General features: G+C 38.6%; 1 protein-coding gene and 1 long non-coding RNA gene across 2 annotated transcripts in view; one reads left to right on the forward strand and one right to left on the reverse strand.

The window, feature by feature from the left end:
• The window catches only part of LOC146979498 (uncharacterized), an 81,635-nt gene that overhangs the window by 955 nt on the left and 65,837 nt on the right, over nt 1-14,843 (reverse strand). The window lies entirely within an intron of this gene.
• Nucleotides 6,867-9,779, forward strand: LOC146979499 (uncharacterized). The gene is made up of 3 exons (XM_085788705.1): nt 6,867-7,704; nt 7,862-8,030; nt 9,608-9,779. The coding sequence occupies exons 1-3, from the start codon at nt 6,966-6,968 to the stop codon at nt 9,735-9,737; spliced, it is 1,038 nt and encodes a 345-aa protein (XP_085644831.1). The 5' UTR covers nt 6,867-6,965; the 3' UTR covers nt 9,738-9,779.

Consider the following 14,843-nt stretch of genomic DNA (forward strand, 5'->3'; position numbering starts at 1 on the left):
TTTTACTGTCTATTTTACAGATTTTTTCTGTATTTTTAAAATACCATTTAATTTACAAAAATAGACTGTGTTTTTACATGTCAAATGTAAAATAACGTTAAATAACTGTAACTGTGAAAATACACTATATTTCTGTTCTTTTACAAAAAAACCCCATTAGAAATACATATATTTATTGTTAAAATACATTCACAAATGTATCGTAAATTCACAAATATTTGTCTGTTATTTAAGGGAATAAACTGTAAAATTCAACTTTAAAACCCTAAAAAAGAGGTAAAAATAATTTAAAATTACTGAGGAATTAATAGTAAAAATTTGTAATTTTACTATAATTTCTTTGTTATTTGACTAATATTTTCATTGAAAATAAATACAATTACTCTCATTTCTAGATGGTAACATTATATTAATAAATTATATTTATTTTGAAAGGACATCTAAAGAGACACAGGGAAAGGGGAAAGCTTGAGAGGGTGAATAATAAAGAGTTGGACTTGAACTGATGTAAGCTGCAATTAAATGCTTTCAATAAAGCATTTTTTTTTTTCTTCCCTGGCACAACAGTATTGTTCTGGACATTTCTGTGAATAAAGTAAAAAAAAAAAAAAAAAGCGCGGTTCCCGTTTGGGTTGGTCAGCTGTTTCGACGTGACACTTGAGCAAGATCAACAACCAACGCGCCGCGGTTGCGGTTCCAGACTCCCTGCTCGCCCGACAGAACTTTGTGCGGACAGCAGCTAACGTCGAGGCTCGAGGAAGGACGACGGTAGACGGCAAGTATCAAACTGAAGCTGAGTAGCATTAGTTTTATTTACCACCATGCCTCTGAGTTTACTCACTCCGCAAAAGGCACAGAATACGCCGGCATGTTGTCAATTGAAATGTTAGCTAACTATGATGCCAAAAGCATGGCGCCGGCGTCTGCCAGCTGCATTTACTGTAGTATTCAGCCAGACCAGCTACTAACTTTAGCTTGCCATTGCGTTTGCTTTTGCGAACTAACTGACACAGGCGGAGAAAAAGATGAACAGTTGTTTAGAGCTGCAACAATGAACAGATACATTTTCACTAGTTTTTTTGTCCATAACTTCCACTGTATGACTTGAAATGGCATGATTTTTGGCTAGAATAGGAAGCTTAATTTTATGTAACTTTTCAATATCTGGTTTTGAATTTTTTTCTAACGTCAATAATCCACTATTGCAAAAAAAAAAAAAAAAAAAAAAAAATCTTCTAGCCCCCACCTGTTCCTTTCTTTTCATGAGTGCTCAGAGCCATTTTAAGTGTACTTTCTTCCAAAGAAGAGAGAACAGATATTTTATAAATGATACTGAGATTTGGTAATGGTTTATTTCAACCAGTTACTCTTTATTAAAACAAATTTTTTGATCTTCCTCTTGCCTTTTTCAAGGTTTTTCAAATCTTCATTTTGGTGCAACACTAGTCACTGGTCAACATGAAATTCAAACAATACTGAAAAATATGTAAAGGATAAGCTAATGGTCATCTTTTAGTTAATTGAGGGGAGATTGGCGAACACAGTTTAGGTTAATTATTTCACAGTCAATAGCATTTATTTTGATTTTGGCAAATTTCATGTTTCATAAATGTGTTTTTATTTTTTTCTTTCTCTCTGCAGATAAATGATGAGTTGATTTCATGGAGTAAACTGAAAAAGTGAGTACTGCACTGCAGTTAAGGATGTCAAAACATTACACCTGTCATAGTTGTGGTGCTTCAGTGAATACCCTAAAAGGGTACGTGATGCATCAAGGGCTTCATAAAAATGAGCCACATTATCAGTATGCATGTTGTATGGAAAGTTGTAAGTTTCGGTTCAGAAATTACAATGCTTTTAAATGTCATGTTTACCGCCATCATCGGCGGTCATCTACCGTGTCACAGTCTCAAACTTTGCAGGCACCCTTTCTATGTCAGCTTCCACATTGTCAGAAACAGTTGATCGACCTTAAAGACCTTCTCTGTCACCTAAAATCTCACATTTCAAGAAGAGAGGTAGTGCATTGCCCCTTTAAAGACTGTGATAAAACTTTTTCAGTGACATCATCTTTCACAGCCCACCTATCTAGGAAGCACAAAAACCCCACAGCTCTGCATGTCTCTGGTGCATACTGCCCTCCTTCAGTTCCTAGTGAGTCTCAGTCCTCTGTTGCTGAAAGCCAGGCAAATGAAGGGTCAGCTGATGATGAGCCTGAGGCAGATGTCCCAGACCTTGCACAAATGAAAAGTTTGTACATGAAAAATCTGTGCATGTTTTATATGAAACTACAGGCCAAACAACTTATCCCTTCCTCTACAATCCAGTTGATCGTAGAAGAACTGAATAGTCTTAATGGAATGTGCCTGCAGTACACGAAAAGTCAACTGAAAGCATCTCTTCAAACAAAAACTGAACTATCTGAGACTGAAATTGAAGATGTTTTGAAGACCCTAGATGATGTAGATATTCATGGATCCTGCAGCTCCTCCCTTTCCACAGACTACAACAGAAAACGGTATTTTGAGGAGAATTTTCCATACGTGCATCCACAACCGATTTTTTTGGGGGTTGATGAAAATAGAAAGGAGCAATATGCTCAGTATGTTCCCATAAAGCATACATTGACAACTCTGCTAAAAAATACTGATGTGCTGGAACAGGGTTCTACATCGGAGAATGAGAGTACACCTCATATTTTAAATGATGTGTGTGATGGATCGGTATTTAAGTCCAATCCTCTTTTTGCTGAGTCAGGTCTCACATTAAAAGTGATACTTTATCAAGATGCTTTTGAGGTGGTAAATCCCCTCGGCTCGGCAAAGAAAAAACATAAGATGCTTGGAGTCTACTTCACTCTTGCAAATTTTGAACCTTTTCATCGATCCACTATTGACAACTTGCAGCTTTTGCTTTTGTGCCGAGAAGTTGATTTCAAATATTTTGGCCACGAGAAAGTGTTCTCTCAATTGATAACTGATCTTGGAGAACTGGAGACAAATGGACTGAATATCTCTGGAAACATTGTTAAGGCAACTGTCTTTTGCATTGCCGGTGACAATTTAGGGTCACATAACATTGGTGGATTCACAGAAAATTTCAGTACATCTCAACATTTCTGCCGATATTGTCATGTAACCAGAAGTGAGCTAGACAATTTGGAACACCATGCTCCAATCCGTACAGTACAAGAGTACAATGACACTGTTCAAGAACTGCAAAATGGTGATGCAAGTGTAGTCAGAGGTGTGAAATGTAACTCTGTCTTTAATTCACTGACATTTTTTCATGTTTGCCAGCCAGGCCTCCCACCCTGTATTGGCCATGATCTCTTTGAGGGTGTCGTGGCATTTGACCTTGCCATTTACCTGAACCATTTTGTCAAGGTGAAGAAAATTCTTCACATATTCACAGCTTAATCGAAGGATCAAACAGTTTAGTTACCAGGGATCTGATGGTAGCTCTAAAACCAGCTGAAGTTTCAGAGAAGGGTGTGAAATTAGGTGGCCAGGCAACAGAAAACTGGTCTTTGCTGAGACTTCTCCCCATTATCATTGGTGAAAAGATCACAGACACAGAGGATCCTGTATGGCAACTGACTGTCCAGCTGAAAGAGCTAGTGGAACTGATTTGTGCCCCTACTATATCAGTACCCCAGGTTGCATTGCTCAGTGTTTTGATCGGTGATTATCTGGAAGGAAGGAAAGAATGTTTTCCTTCACAAAAACTAAAACCAAAGCATCATTACCTCACCCACTACCCTGCATTAATACTAAAGTTTGGCCCACTCATTCGGCTGTGGACAATGAGGTTTGAGAGCAAGCATTCATATTTCAAAAGATGTGTGCGAAGGACACAAAACTTCAAAAATGTATGTCACACACTTTCAAAGAACCATCAGCTACTGCAGGCATACCTACATTCCGGCTCCTTTTTTGCACCCTCATTGGTGGTTAAGAACTCCACTCCTTTCCATGCTGAACTGTACAGCGAAGCAGTGCGCTCTGCAGTAGGAGAAACCTTAGTCAAAGAACCCAATGTTGAGTCAGCTACAGAGGTGCAGTGGAAAGGCACTCAGTACAAAAAGGGACTCTTTCTGTGTTTAAACCAAGGTGAGGCACTTGAATTCGGACAGATTGAGCTCATGCTTGTGACGCAGGACCAGCATGTGTACTTTATCGTGACACCTCATGACGTGTCCTACATGCCAGCGTTTGCATTGTATGAAGTGAAACAAGCAAGGCAGAGCATGAAATGTTGGAAGCCTGAGCAGAAACTAGATTATTATCCTTTGCCTGTGTACAACCTTTGTGGGACAAGGGTAATTTCACTTAAGCATAGCATTGTTGACTCAGAGTAATCTGGAGTTTGAGAGATTAAAATCTGACAGTAATGCTTGAGCAGTATTTTTCATCCCTTCTAGTCCTCCTAGTCATGGATACAGAAAGTCCGCTCCTGTCTTTCATCAAATCAAGTCTTCCTAAACTGAGAGACCCTGAGCCTTTGCTGGAGCATCTGCAAGGTTTAGGAGTTGAGGACCTGGAGGACCTGAGCTACCTGCAGGAGAGTGACCTCCTTTCTGTCCTGAGACCAGTTGAAGCCAGGAAACTTCTGTCACTGCTCAAAAAGAAAAGTATGTGTTTCAATTTGTACATAATAAACTTTCACATTAGAAAAATGTACAAAGTCAAAATATACTTATTAGGTACACCTGTTCAAATTAATGCAGTCCAATACAGCAGTTCTACTATGAATTATACTTCAAAGAATCTTCTCTACATTTTTGTTGATGTTTTCAAAAAGGTGATAACTATAAACTATACCTTGTTCATTATTGATTTCATAGTGAGTGTTAGTGGTGGTGTACTGTACTGCATTATATTGAGAAAGGAAACACTTTGAAATATATCAATTGGCTACTGAGTATATAATTATGTTGGGTATTAATATACCAGATTGAGCAATGTGATGTCTGTATGGTTTAAATATTACTACTATCTCTCCTTTATTAAGGCCAGCAAGATGTCTTGGACAGTCCTCCAAGCAACCAGAGCAACCAACAGTTCAGCAGAGCCAGCACCAGTACAAGTCCAGTAACACAGTCTGACGAGATGGCCTTTTCTGGTGAGTATATACATTTATTGCACAGAATCATTCTTTTGGGTTAGATGGGCTGAAAAATTTTATAATCTACCAGTAACTAACTGTAATATAGTACAATCACCAGCAGTGAATTGACAGTGTGCCTATAAATCAGTATCATAAGTTGGGTCTATCTTCTCTAGATTCTGATTCGGTAGCAAATCACACACAACTAATCAGGGATGAACACAGGATATTTTATTACAATGTACAGAAAAAAATGACTTTTGTATCCACCAGTAGCAATCCCCCCAACAAGAATGTGTTGTTCATTTAGTTCCCATGTATAGTCAGTCTGATGTGTATTTTCTTTGCTACTCTATGTGGTGTGTTATATTGAGATCTTGCAAGCTTGTCTGTCCCAAAGCAACAGTGTCATCTCTAGTGTAGTCTGGCCTGACGGAAGTGCGTTGCTGCGATTAGCCTCTGATTGGTCGGAACGAGCCACCCGGCGGAAGTCCCGCCTCCGTGCTGCAGCTTTCACAGTCCGCCCGGTAAAGGGAAACATCAACAAACAACAACAGGAACCGAACCATGGATCCGTGTCATGAACCGAACAGAAGAATACATATCTGTCAGTGGTTGCCAACCGCCCTTAAACCGAACAAAATAATAAATATCCGTCGACGGATGCCGACCGTCGTTACACCGCGGACCGAAATCCAGTTTCCAACCGGCAATATTTTGCAAGCGCGCCGTTGCTACGGCGTTGCTACGGCGCCGACCACAATGATTGTGACTGGTTGAAAGAATTCCAAACGGCCGGAGCGTTTTTTTCTCTGATCGCAGAATCATAGGCGGAGCAGCCAGACTCTCCTTCTTTTCTGGAGGAGGGTCTGGCAGGCGAGACTATCTCTAGTGTGACTGCTGTGGTGTTGGAAAAGGCTGGATATTCTTGCACCTTTATCCTGGTCCTGGCTCGTAAACTGGATCACTTGTAAATGTTTTCAGACTCAATAAAAGCTCCAACCTAACAAAAGAATAAAAACACACAACAAAAACAGTCAGGTCTCCCAGCCAACAACAGTAAGAGAAAAAATGAAAATTTTCAGCCCAATGCTGATAAAGAAAACTCATGAACTCACCCATGTGACCATGCAGGTAATATTTCCACTGTTGCTGTGCTTAGTTGTTTTCTTTTCCTCCCATTTCCATTACTGCAATCAGTATCAGGACTACTAACTACATGCTGGGGTTAAAATGATATCCACTGACTATTTGTGGAAAGATATAGATGTTTGAGTTAAAATTATGCATGTTACATTATACAATGTGTAAAATTGGATAGCTTTAACTGTTGCATCAGTAAGTAAGTACAAGTTCTTTATGGGTCTGAAAAATAAAATTCGACCAGAACCATGGGTGTTGAAGCCTTGACTCAGCGCATCTCACTACCATTAAGTCTCGGTCTGAACACTGCAAAAAAAAAGAGGACAAATGACAGTCATTTCTATATAGTTTTGCCAGGAACCAACATCCCGAAAGAGGAAAAAGGCTTAATGAAAACCCACCTATTATTTAATAACAGCTAATGTTCTCTGTGTTCTCTCCAGGTGGTTACAGCTCAGAAACTCCAAGTTCACCACGGTCAACAAGTAGTTCAAGTACAGATATCACACCTCGTCGACTGTCTGACAACAGCTGGCATTTTAAATTTCAAATTCCTTGGCAGAAGGAGATCATCTGAGATCATCGGAAAGTTGGAAAGGGGAAAGCGGCCAACAAAAAGTGACAGACTTGAAATCATACGGCTCATTGTCAGTGAAATCTTAACCGTGTGCCCAACACCTGGGAAGAAACATATCAGTGAGATAGCAAGGAAGATGACAAAGGCCTACCCTGTGGCATTTACTGATGTCATTGAAGGTGAAGTTGTAGGCAGTGGATATGACTCACTCACCAAACAGATGGTCAGCAGAGTGGACAACCTCAAGAGAGGAAACACTTCACTTTCGTTAAAGAGACAAAGTATTAGCAACAGTGAAGGAGAGGATACCCCAACTCAGAAAAAAAGACTAGACACTTATGGGTGTACAAACTGGCAACCAACACAGCTGCCACCTGATGAAACCCCTGAATCTCAGAAACATGCACAAGAAGAGTTAAAGAAAATGTGGAGAGAAAGATGCTGTGACAGCAAAGCCATTGAGAATATGATGAGAGTCACTTTCTTCACTCAGAGAAAGGACATTATCAGTGGGACTGAGACTTCTGACTTGATAAAGGAATGGCCATATCTGTTTGAGACAACTGGCATGAAGACTCATTTTAAAGAGCTTACAGGTGTGGACATGGAAGACAAAAACATAGCAAATAAATGTGCCAGAGTCATTTCATTTCTTAAATCGGCTGACAAGCCAGGGAAGATGGAGACCATCTTCAGGGAAATGGAAACATCAAGCAAAAATGCTGCAGATGTGAATGTTGCTGTGTTTCTTCCACTACTCCTCAAGTACTTCAATGAAGAAGAAGAACAGATGTTCTACAAAGTGGATCAAACAACCCTGCCCTCTGAAGTGGACTGTGCTGGACTTCCAAGTACACCATGTATTGTTGTTTGCGGTATGAATATTTATCTTTCTCCACCACAATAAATTAAAACCAAAAAACAGAAAACTATTAGTACTATTACTTTGTTATTGTTGTACTGAACTCAGTTGTAAGATGATAATTTAATTGTATTTTTCTCTTGTCCTTCTCTTGTCCCTGTACACAACAGGAAACTCGACTTTGGCGGCAGAGAATTTCATGCTGTCTGTTGACCAGACCATTGTGAATGGCCACATCAGAATCTTCAGTGATGCTCTTTTGCTGATGTTTGGTTCGTACTACTGTATGAACATATCTTACCCAGCAGCCCAAGCATCAACTTTGGAGTTCTTACAGAGGTAAGACACCACTAGTCAATTCAATACATCAAAATAAGATATATAATGCACATACTGTAAAAACTGAGCACTGCTCAAGTGCTGAAATGCTGAAATACTCACCTGTTGGTCACAATGTGGTACATTCTCACACCTTTAAGTTCATGATCCACCCATCAATTTATTTTATTTGGATATTATATTTATTTGGGGGAATGCTTAGAGATTTGTGGAGGTGCAGGTGCTTTACTTTCAGCCTACATGCAGAGCAGGAAAGCCTGACTGTGCATGAGCACTCATGCCAGGAATCACTCAGACCAGACAGGAGCCAGCACTGCCACTGAGGAGGCCCCACTAGGAGGTGGAGTTGGGTCGCGGAGAGAAGCAGCGTGGAGCTGCCGAGATGGACCTGTGTTGTGGATATTTCTGTGGGCTGAAGTTAGTTTACTGTTCTGCTCAGCTGTTGGATAATGTTATTAATCTCAGGAGGCTGGAGGAACTTTACTGAAGATGGTGCTGGGTCCTGTCCGGTCTGGGAGACCCGTCTCCTGCCATGAGTAGTTGCAGTCTGCAGGCAGTTGGCAGATAGATCTCCGGTCAGGCTTTCCTGCTGTGCATGTAGGCTGAAAGTAAAGCACCTGTACTTCCACAAGTCTCCAGGCATTTCCTGAATTTATCAAAAGGCCACAATAACAAAATAATAAAATCAAAAACTTCATTTTAATGTTCTGATTTTATTGTAAGAGAAAAACAACCTTATTTTCTCTTTTTCTGATTGAGTTATGAAAGATTGACCCATACACTGAGTAGGACAATGTATTATTGACCTCTTTGAATTTTTTTTAAATAAAATTTCAGGAATTTATAAAAAAAAAAGACATTTTCTATCACAAGGGAGAGTTATCACTAAAAAATGATGTGAAAACTGCCCCCTACTGGATGAAAATGGTCCAAATTTTACCTGAGAGTTCATTTTTGTTTTTCAGGTTTTTAGACTGACTGTGTCTCTTATTTATCCTTGATTCATGCTCATGTCAAGTTACAGAAACAAGTGCTTGTTAATTCTTATTTATGAAATAATGACAAAACAAAACTCAAATGCCCAAGAAACCTTTGAGTAGCAGATCCTCCTGACCGAAGTTACGTTATTCTCCCTGAAATAGTATTTACACTACTAATACTAATACTAATACTAATAACAGTAATAATGGCTTGGATTTATATAGTGCTTTTCAATCACCCAAAGCGCTTTACAGAAACCATTATTCATTCATACACATTCTTACCAGTGGTGGTAAGCTACGTTTGTAGCCACAGCTGCCCTGGGGCAGACTGAGGGAAGCGTGGCTGCCATTTCACACCAAACCCCCTCTGACCACCTTCAAACATTCAAACACATTCATACACAATTCACATACACAGTACTCACATGTTAATCTTTTCATTACATCACTGTTCCACAGTTCCTGTATGTCCAAATACTCTTTCACAAGCAAGCTCTGTCTACACTGTTGTGTAACTTTTTTGCAAATGTATGACAACATTACATTACAGTACAGTCCACACTTACTAAAGTTGTTTTTTTTTTCATTTGACAGGTGCCTCTTCAAGATAAATCCAGACAAGGGATCAAAAGTGGAGCGGAACGCCACCAAAAAACAACTTGCCGTCAGTCCAAAGGTTCTCACACTCATCACCAAAATTGCAGACTACGAGTGGAGGGAATAAGAAGTGCTCACAAGTTATGGATACTTTGTCTAAGTCACAGACTATTATGGATTAATGTCAAGTGAGGTTTCATGTAAGCTATCTGTTATGTAGCTTTGTTATCAATGTTCTAATGAGGTTTGACAAAGTCTGTAATCAATGTTGTGGATTTATGGTTACTTGACCAGGTTATGGATGACTTGGATAGAGTGTGTATTCATTTACAGTGAGGTTTGACTAAGTTTGTTATCAATGTTTTGAATGTATGGTCACTTGACCAGGTTATGGATGACTTGGATAGTGTGGATTAATTTACAGTTAGGTTTAATGTAGGCTTGTAATCCATGTTGTGGATGTACAGTACAGTGACTTGACCAAGTTATGGATACCTTGGATAGAAATAACACTGAATTGGTAACTCACCTTTTTTTTTTAACTTTTCTTTCATTTCCAAATCAGTTGTTTCAGAGTCATATTGCTATAATAATGGTTACCTGTTACAATAAAAATACTGAAAATGGAAAATTGTAGCTGTTCTTGTTCAGCTTACTCTCATTTGAGTACAACAATTCATTTAAGCCCCTTTTCCCACTGGCCAAAAAACAGTTTAAACCATTTAAAATAAAAATAATTCTGGTGTTATTAGGTGAGGAATTTTTAGTTGAACGTCCTTTTAAATATTCAGGAAATTAATGTAAAAGGAAAAAAATGTACACCCAACGTGGAGTTAAGTCTTTTTGGCATGTTTTGAAAGATTAATCAAATTATTGTGTTGTATTCTGTTATATTACATCTAATATAAAGTAATATACAGTTTTTTTTACATAAAACAATGCCATTAAAACCAACTAATAACAGCACATTTCTGTAAATTTAAGCATTATTATTCATATTACAATGTTAATTTACCATCTTTATGGGTAACTTAATTGTTTTAAAACGTAAAATGTTTGTAATTAAACGTTAAAAACAACGTAAAATAACATTTGATATGATCTAAAAATGGTAAATTCTTGCAATTTTAAACCCAATATCTAGTTTTTCTACAGTTTTTTGATATATTTTGAAAGATGAATCACATTATTTTTGTGTCATATACTGTTTTATTACATCAAACACAAATTATTATACAACTTCTTTACATAAAATAATGTCATTAAACCAATTAAAAACAGCACGTTTCTGTAAATTTAAGCATTATTATTCGTAATCCAGCATTTACTTACCATATTTTTAGGTAATTTAATTGTTTTAAAATGTGAAAATGTTTTTAAAATGAGGCAAAATCTTGTTAAAATTACAACTAAAAACTGTATTTTAATTATGGAAAAAAACTGTATTTTTATGAGAAAGTAATTTTCCGTTATTTCACAATATTTTTCTGGCGCCCCAGCTGCCGGAAAATTACCGTTTTTTTAGGATTTTTTTTTTTACAGTGTGGGTAGGCCCCTGCAGAAATCTATCCATGAAACTAGAGAGTCTTACTGGACGTCTGGGATATGGCCGATTGACCTCTGGAGCTTCTGCACTGCATGGCTGGCTGAGCACATTGGATCCAACTGTTAAACCAATCGAGAGAGGAGTCGGCGGGGTTGGGTAGGGGTGAGGTGTGTTGGGGTGAGGATGGGGAGGCGCTGTCGTTTCGGTGTGAGTTTTTCTCACATTTATCCTGGTCAGGTGGAAAGCTGAATGAACCTGAGCCGCCACCCATCCCTGCTCCTTACTACAGCTTAAAGATGATGGAACACCAGAAACCATCGGGTCTTCAGGAGAACCAAAGGACGATATAGATTACTAGGGAAACAGTGCTGAGAGACTCACAGGAGAATCCTGACTAGTACACCATTACTTTTAACTGTCTCACTTTGCTGGCTGAAGCTTGCTGTCTTTTGCCTCCTCCTAAGAATCAATTAAAGAAGAGATTTACCAAACCTTATAGGAGTGTGACGACTGATGAGTATTTAAAAATCTCTGTGCCTCTCTGTGTGTCTCCTCTGCTATGGATCAATAACTCTTTTATACTGTCTATAATTGAAATGCAGGGAGCCTGAGGTGATTTAGTTGGCTTTAATTTCCTTGTTCGTTATGAATACAAATATAAGCCCAAGGATATCAGATCTCCATTGATCTACAATCACACACAAACACATGCACCCATTCCTCTGTCTATTAGCTGAGATACACTTGAGTTATATAATATATTTAATTACTGTACTCATCTGTAAGGATTATTCTTTGTTATTATCAACCAATCTGTTGATTAGAATCTCGTTGAATCAATGGATGTATAAAGCTTTCCAGAAAGCACACTGTCATTTTCAAATAATATGTTGCAGCTAAACAACAGGCCAAAGAGGCACAAAGAGATTTAATGTTATCATAGAAAATGAAGGAAATAAACAAAGTGTTACATATGAGAAGACGTGGCCAGTAAATAATTAGCATCTATGTTTGAAAATGACTAAGGGGATTAATGGTTTAACATTGCTGAAAGTGAATCTTGTTTGATAATTTAAAGAATGTATTGACTGATCGGTTTACTTTTTAAAAACATGCACAATATTTCAGAGACCATAAGCTCTTTTTGTTTGTCAACTGAAACATAAAACTCAGACATGAGCGTAAAGCAAAGCCTGTTCTTGGTATTCAGTGTTTAGTAAGACCTAAAAAGATTAATAGGTTCTAACTACTTCCCATCTCTCTGTACTTTTGTCAAGCACCTCGACACTTTACCATCGGAGAAAGACTAAATTACAGGGGGGTGGAGGGAGAAGTGGCGACTGCACGGTAAAATGAAAAGGAAAGAGTAAAAGGAGTGCAGGACCTTGTTAAAAGCCCCTTTGTGACAGTCAAGGAAAGGCTGCAGCTCCACGTCATTAAATGTGGCTGAAGTTGTAGAGAGTGACTGAAAAAAAAGAAAAGAGAAGAGGAGACATGCAGGCCAGAAGAGAGGATTTCAAAGGTAGGTGCTGCAAAACAAGACCACTGACACTTTGGAAATGGAAGATCAAGTGGTTGATGTCAAAGAAAGAAAGAAAGAAAGAAAGAAAGAAAGAAAGAAAGAAAGAAAGAAAGAAAGAAAGAAAGAAAGAAAGAAAGAAAGAAAGAAAGAAAGAAGCAATGGGAATGAGGCAGAGGAACAAAAACCAACAACCAGACTATGAAATTGAAACTATTCTTAAAGGGATAGTTCAACATTTTGGCAAATTGGCCCATTGCCATAATCGCTATAGTCATAGCAGTAGGTTCATTACCTTTAATTGTAGGTGTAAGCTATTTTCAGTACGGCGGAGCGCAGCAGCTGGCTGCTCAGAGCTACGCTATGGAGGCTAACGGAATTTCTTGGTTTCCCTCATTAAACTCATCAAATTCAACATCCCAAAACTCCACAGCGCTTTTGTAGACAAGTTGTGACCTGCACAACCACCACGCTATGAGATAATGACGGAACGATACGAAACGGAGCCGTTTTCGAGGTAAATACAGGGTAAATACGGAGACTGCTTGCTGAAAAACTGTCCCTGAACGCAACGCGCATCAGCGGTTTTGTATGAATTTACCTCGAAAACGGCTCCGTTTCGTATCGTTCCGTCATTATCTCATAGCGTGGTGGTTGTGCAGGTCACAACTTGTCTACAAAAGCGCTGTGGAGTTTTGGGATGTTGAATTTGATGAGTTTAATGAGGGAAACCAAGAAATTCCGTTAGCCTCCATAGCGTAGCTCTGAGCAGCCAGCTGCTGCGCTCCGCCGTACTGAAAATAGCTTACACCTACAATTAAAGGTAATGAACCTACTGCTATGACTATAGCGATTATGGCAATGGGCCAATTTGCCAAAATGTTGAACTATCCCTTTAACTTATCTATTCTAACCACAGTTAACACTGGAACTCTGAAAACCAAACCTTTATCCTGGTGTGTAAATGTTCCACAATGCAAGGAACATACATGAGAATAAAGGTTTGGAGGATCAATAGTATAGGTGATGTAGGATGTGTTGATCGGTGTTTTTTTTCCTTTTATCATCAGACACATATTAGTTACCTTGACATATTTCGACTAACTGCTGTAGTCTTTCTCAGAAGCATCACCCGACGTGCCTGAAACGGCCACGTCACAGAAACATCAGGTGATGCTTCTAAGGGAAACTACGGCAGGTGGTTGAAACATGTCAAGGTAATTACAATCCTTCATGTGTCTGATAAAAGGAAGAGAAAAAAAACAACTGATTGTCAAACTGAAGACTTGATGAACATAATTTAACTATAACAATGACACTCTGGAAGTTGTAGTCTTTAAAAAAAATGCACTGGTATCAGATTGGTACTTGGTATTTCAGTCTTGGTTGATTTGGTTGCACCTGTGGTTTTGAGAGAAAGTGATAGCAGCAACATTACTTAGTTAGTCCCTATGTCAAAAATACAACAGAGAATCTCCTTACAGAGCAACCATTGAAAACTATCTTTGCTTTAATAGAGAAGTCAGTTATAATAACTTGAAATAATTGCAATCTGATGTCCTACTGAACACTGTAGAAGTAGTTTTTCACACATCAGCAGGGCAGGGCAGTAAAAGGAGCTTATTACCATGCCAAGAGTTAGAGTTGGAGCTGGAGCTGGAGCTGGAGCTAGAGCTGGTGCGCAGCCTGTCACCTGCACCACTTTATCTCACAGCTCACTGTAGCTGACTAAAAATGTTAAAAATGGCAACGTCACATTTGTTGCCATGTTCTTTGATGAGCTGTGGCTGTCAGTGCCAACCTCTGTGACAAATACAGAGTTGTTTTCAGTGACTATTTCACAATAAAATCCTGCATGCTTTGAATGCCTTTAACATAAAGCAGCAGTAGCATAGTGGGAGATTTTCGGTTTAGCAGTGATCCATTGGATTCAGTGGCAGAGAGTGAACAGTGCCACAGTTGTCAAAGAACAGATTAAAAACTGCACTGGTTCCTGTAAAATCTCTCAAGTCTTTGAGGGGAATTTAATTCAGTTTTGGAGTAACGATGAAAACTACTAGAGGTATTTACTTAATTTAAATATGTTAAATGTCTTCTGCTTGGTAAAAAAAACACAGAGAACATAAATAAAACCAGGATTTAATTGAATGAAAATCTGTAGAACTCTT

This window comes from Trachurus japonicus, chromosome 10 (assembly GCF_045865225.1).
Source record: "Trachurus japonicus isolate A0001 chromosome 10, Traja_1.0".
Taxonomy (NCBI): domain Eukaryota; kingdom Metazoa; phylum Chordata; class Actinopteri; order Carangiformes; family Carangidae; genus Trachurus; species Trachurus japonicus.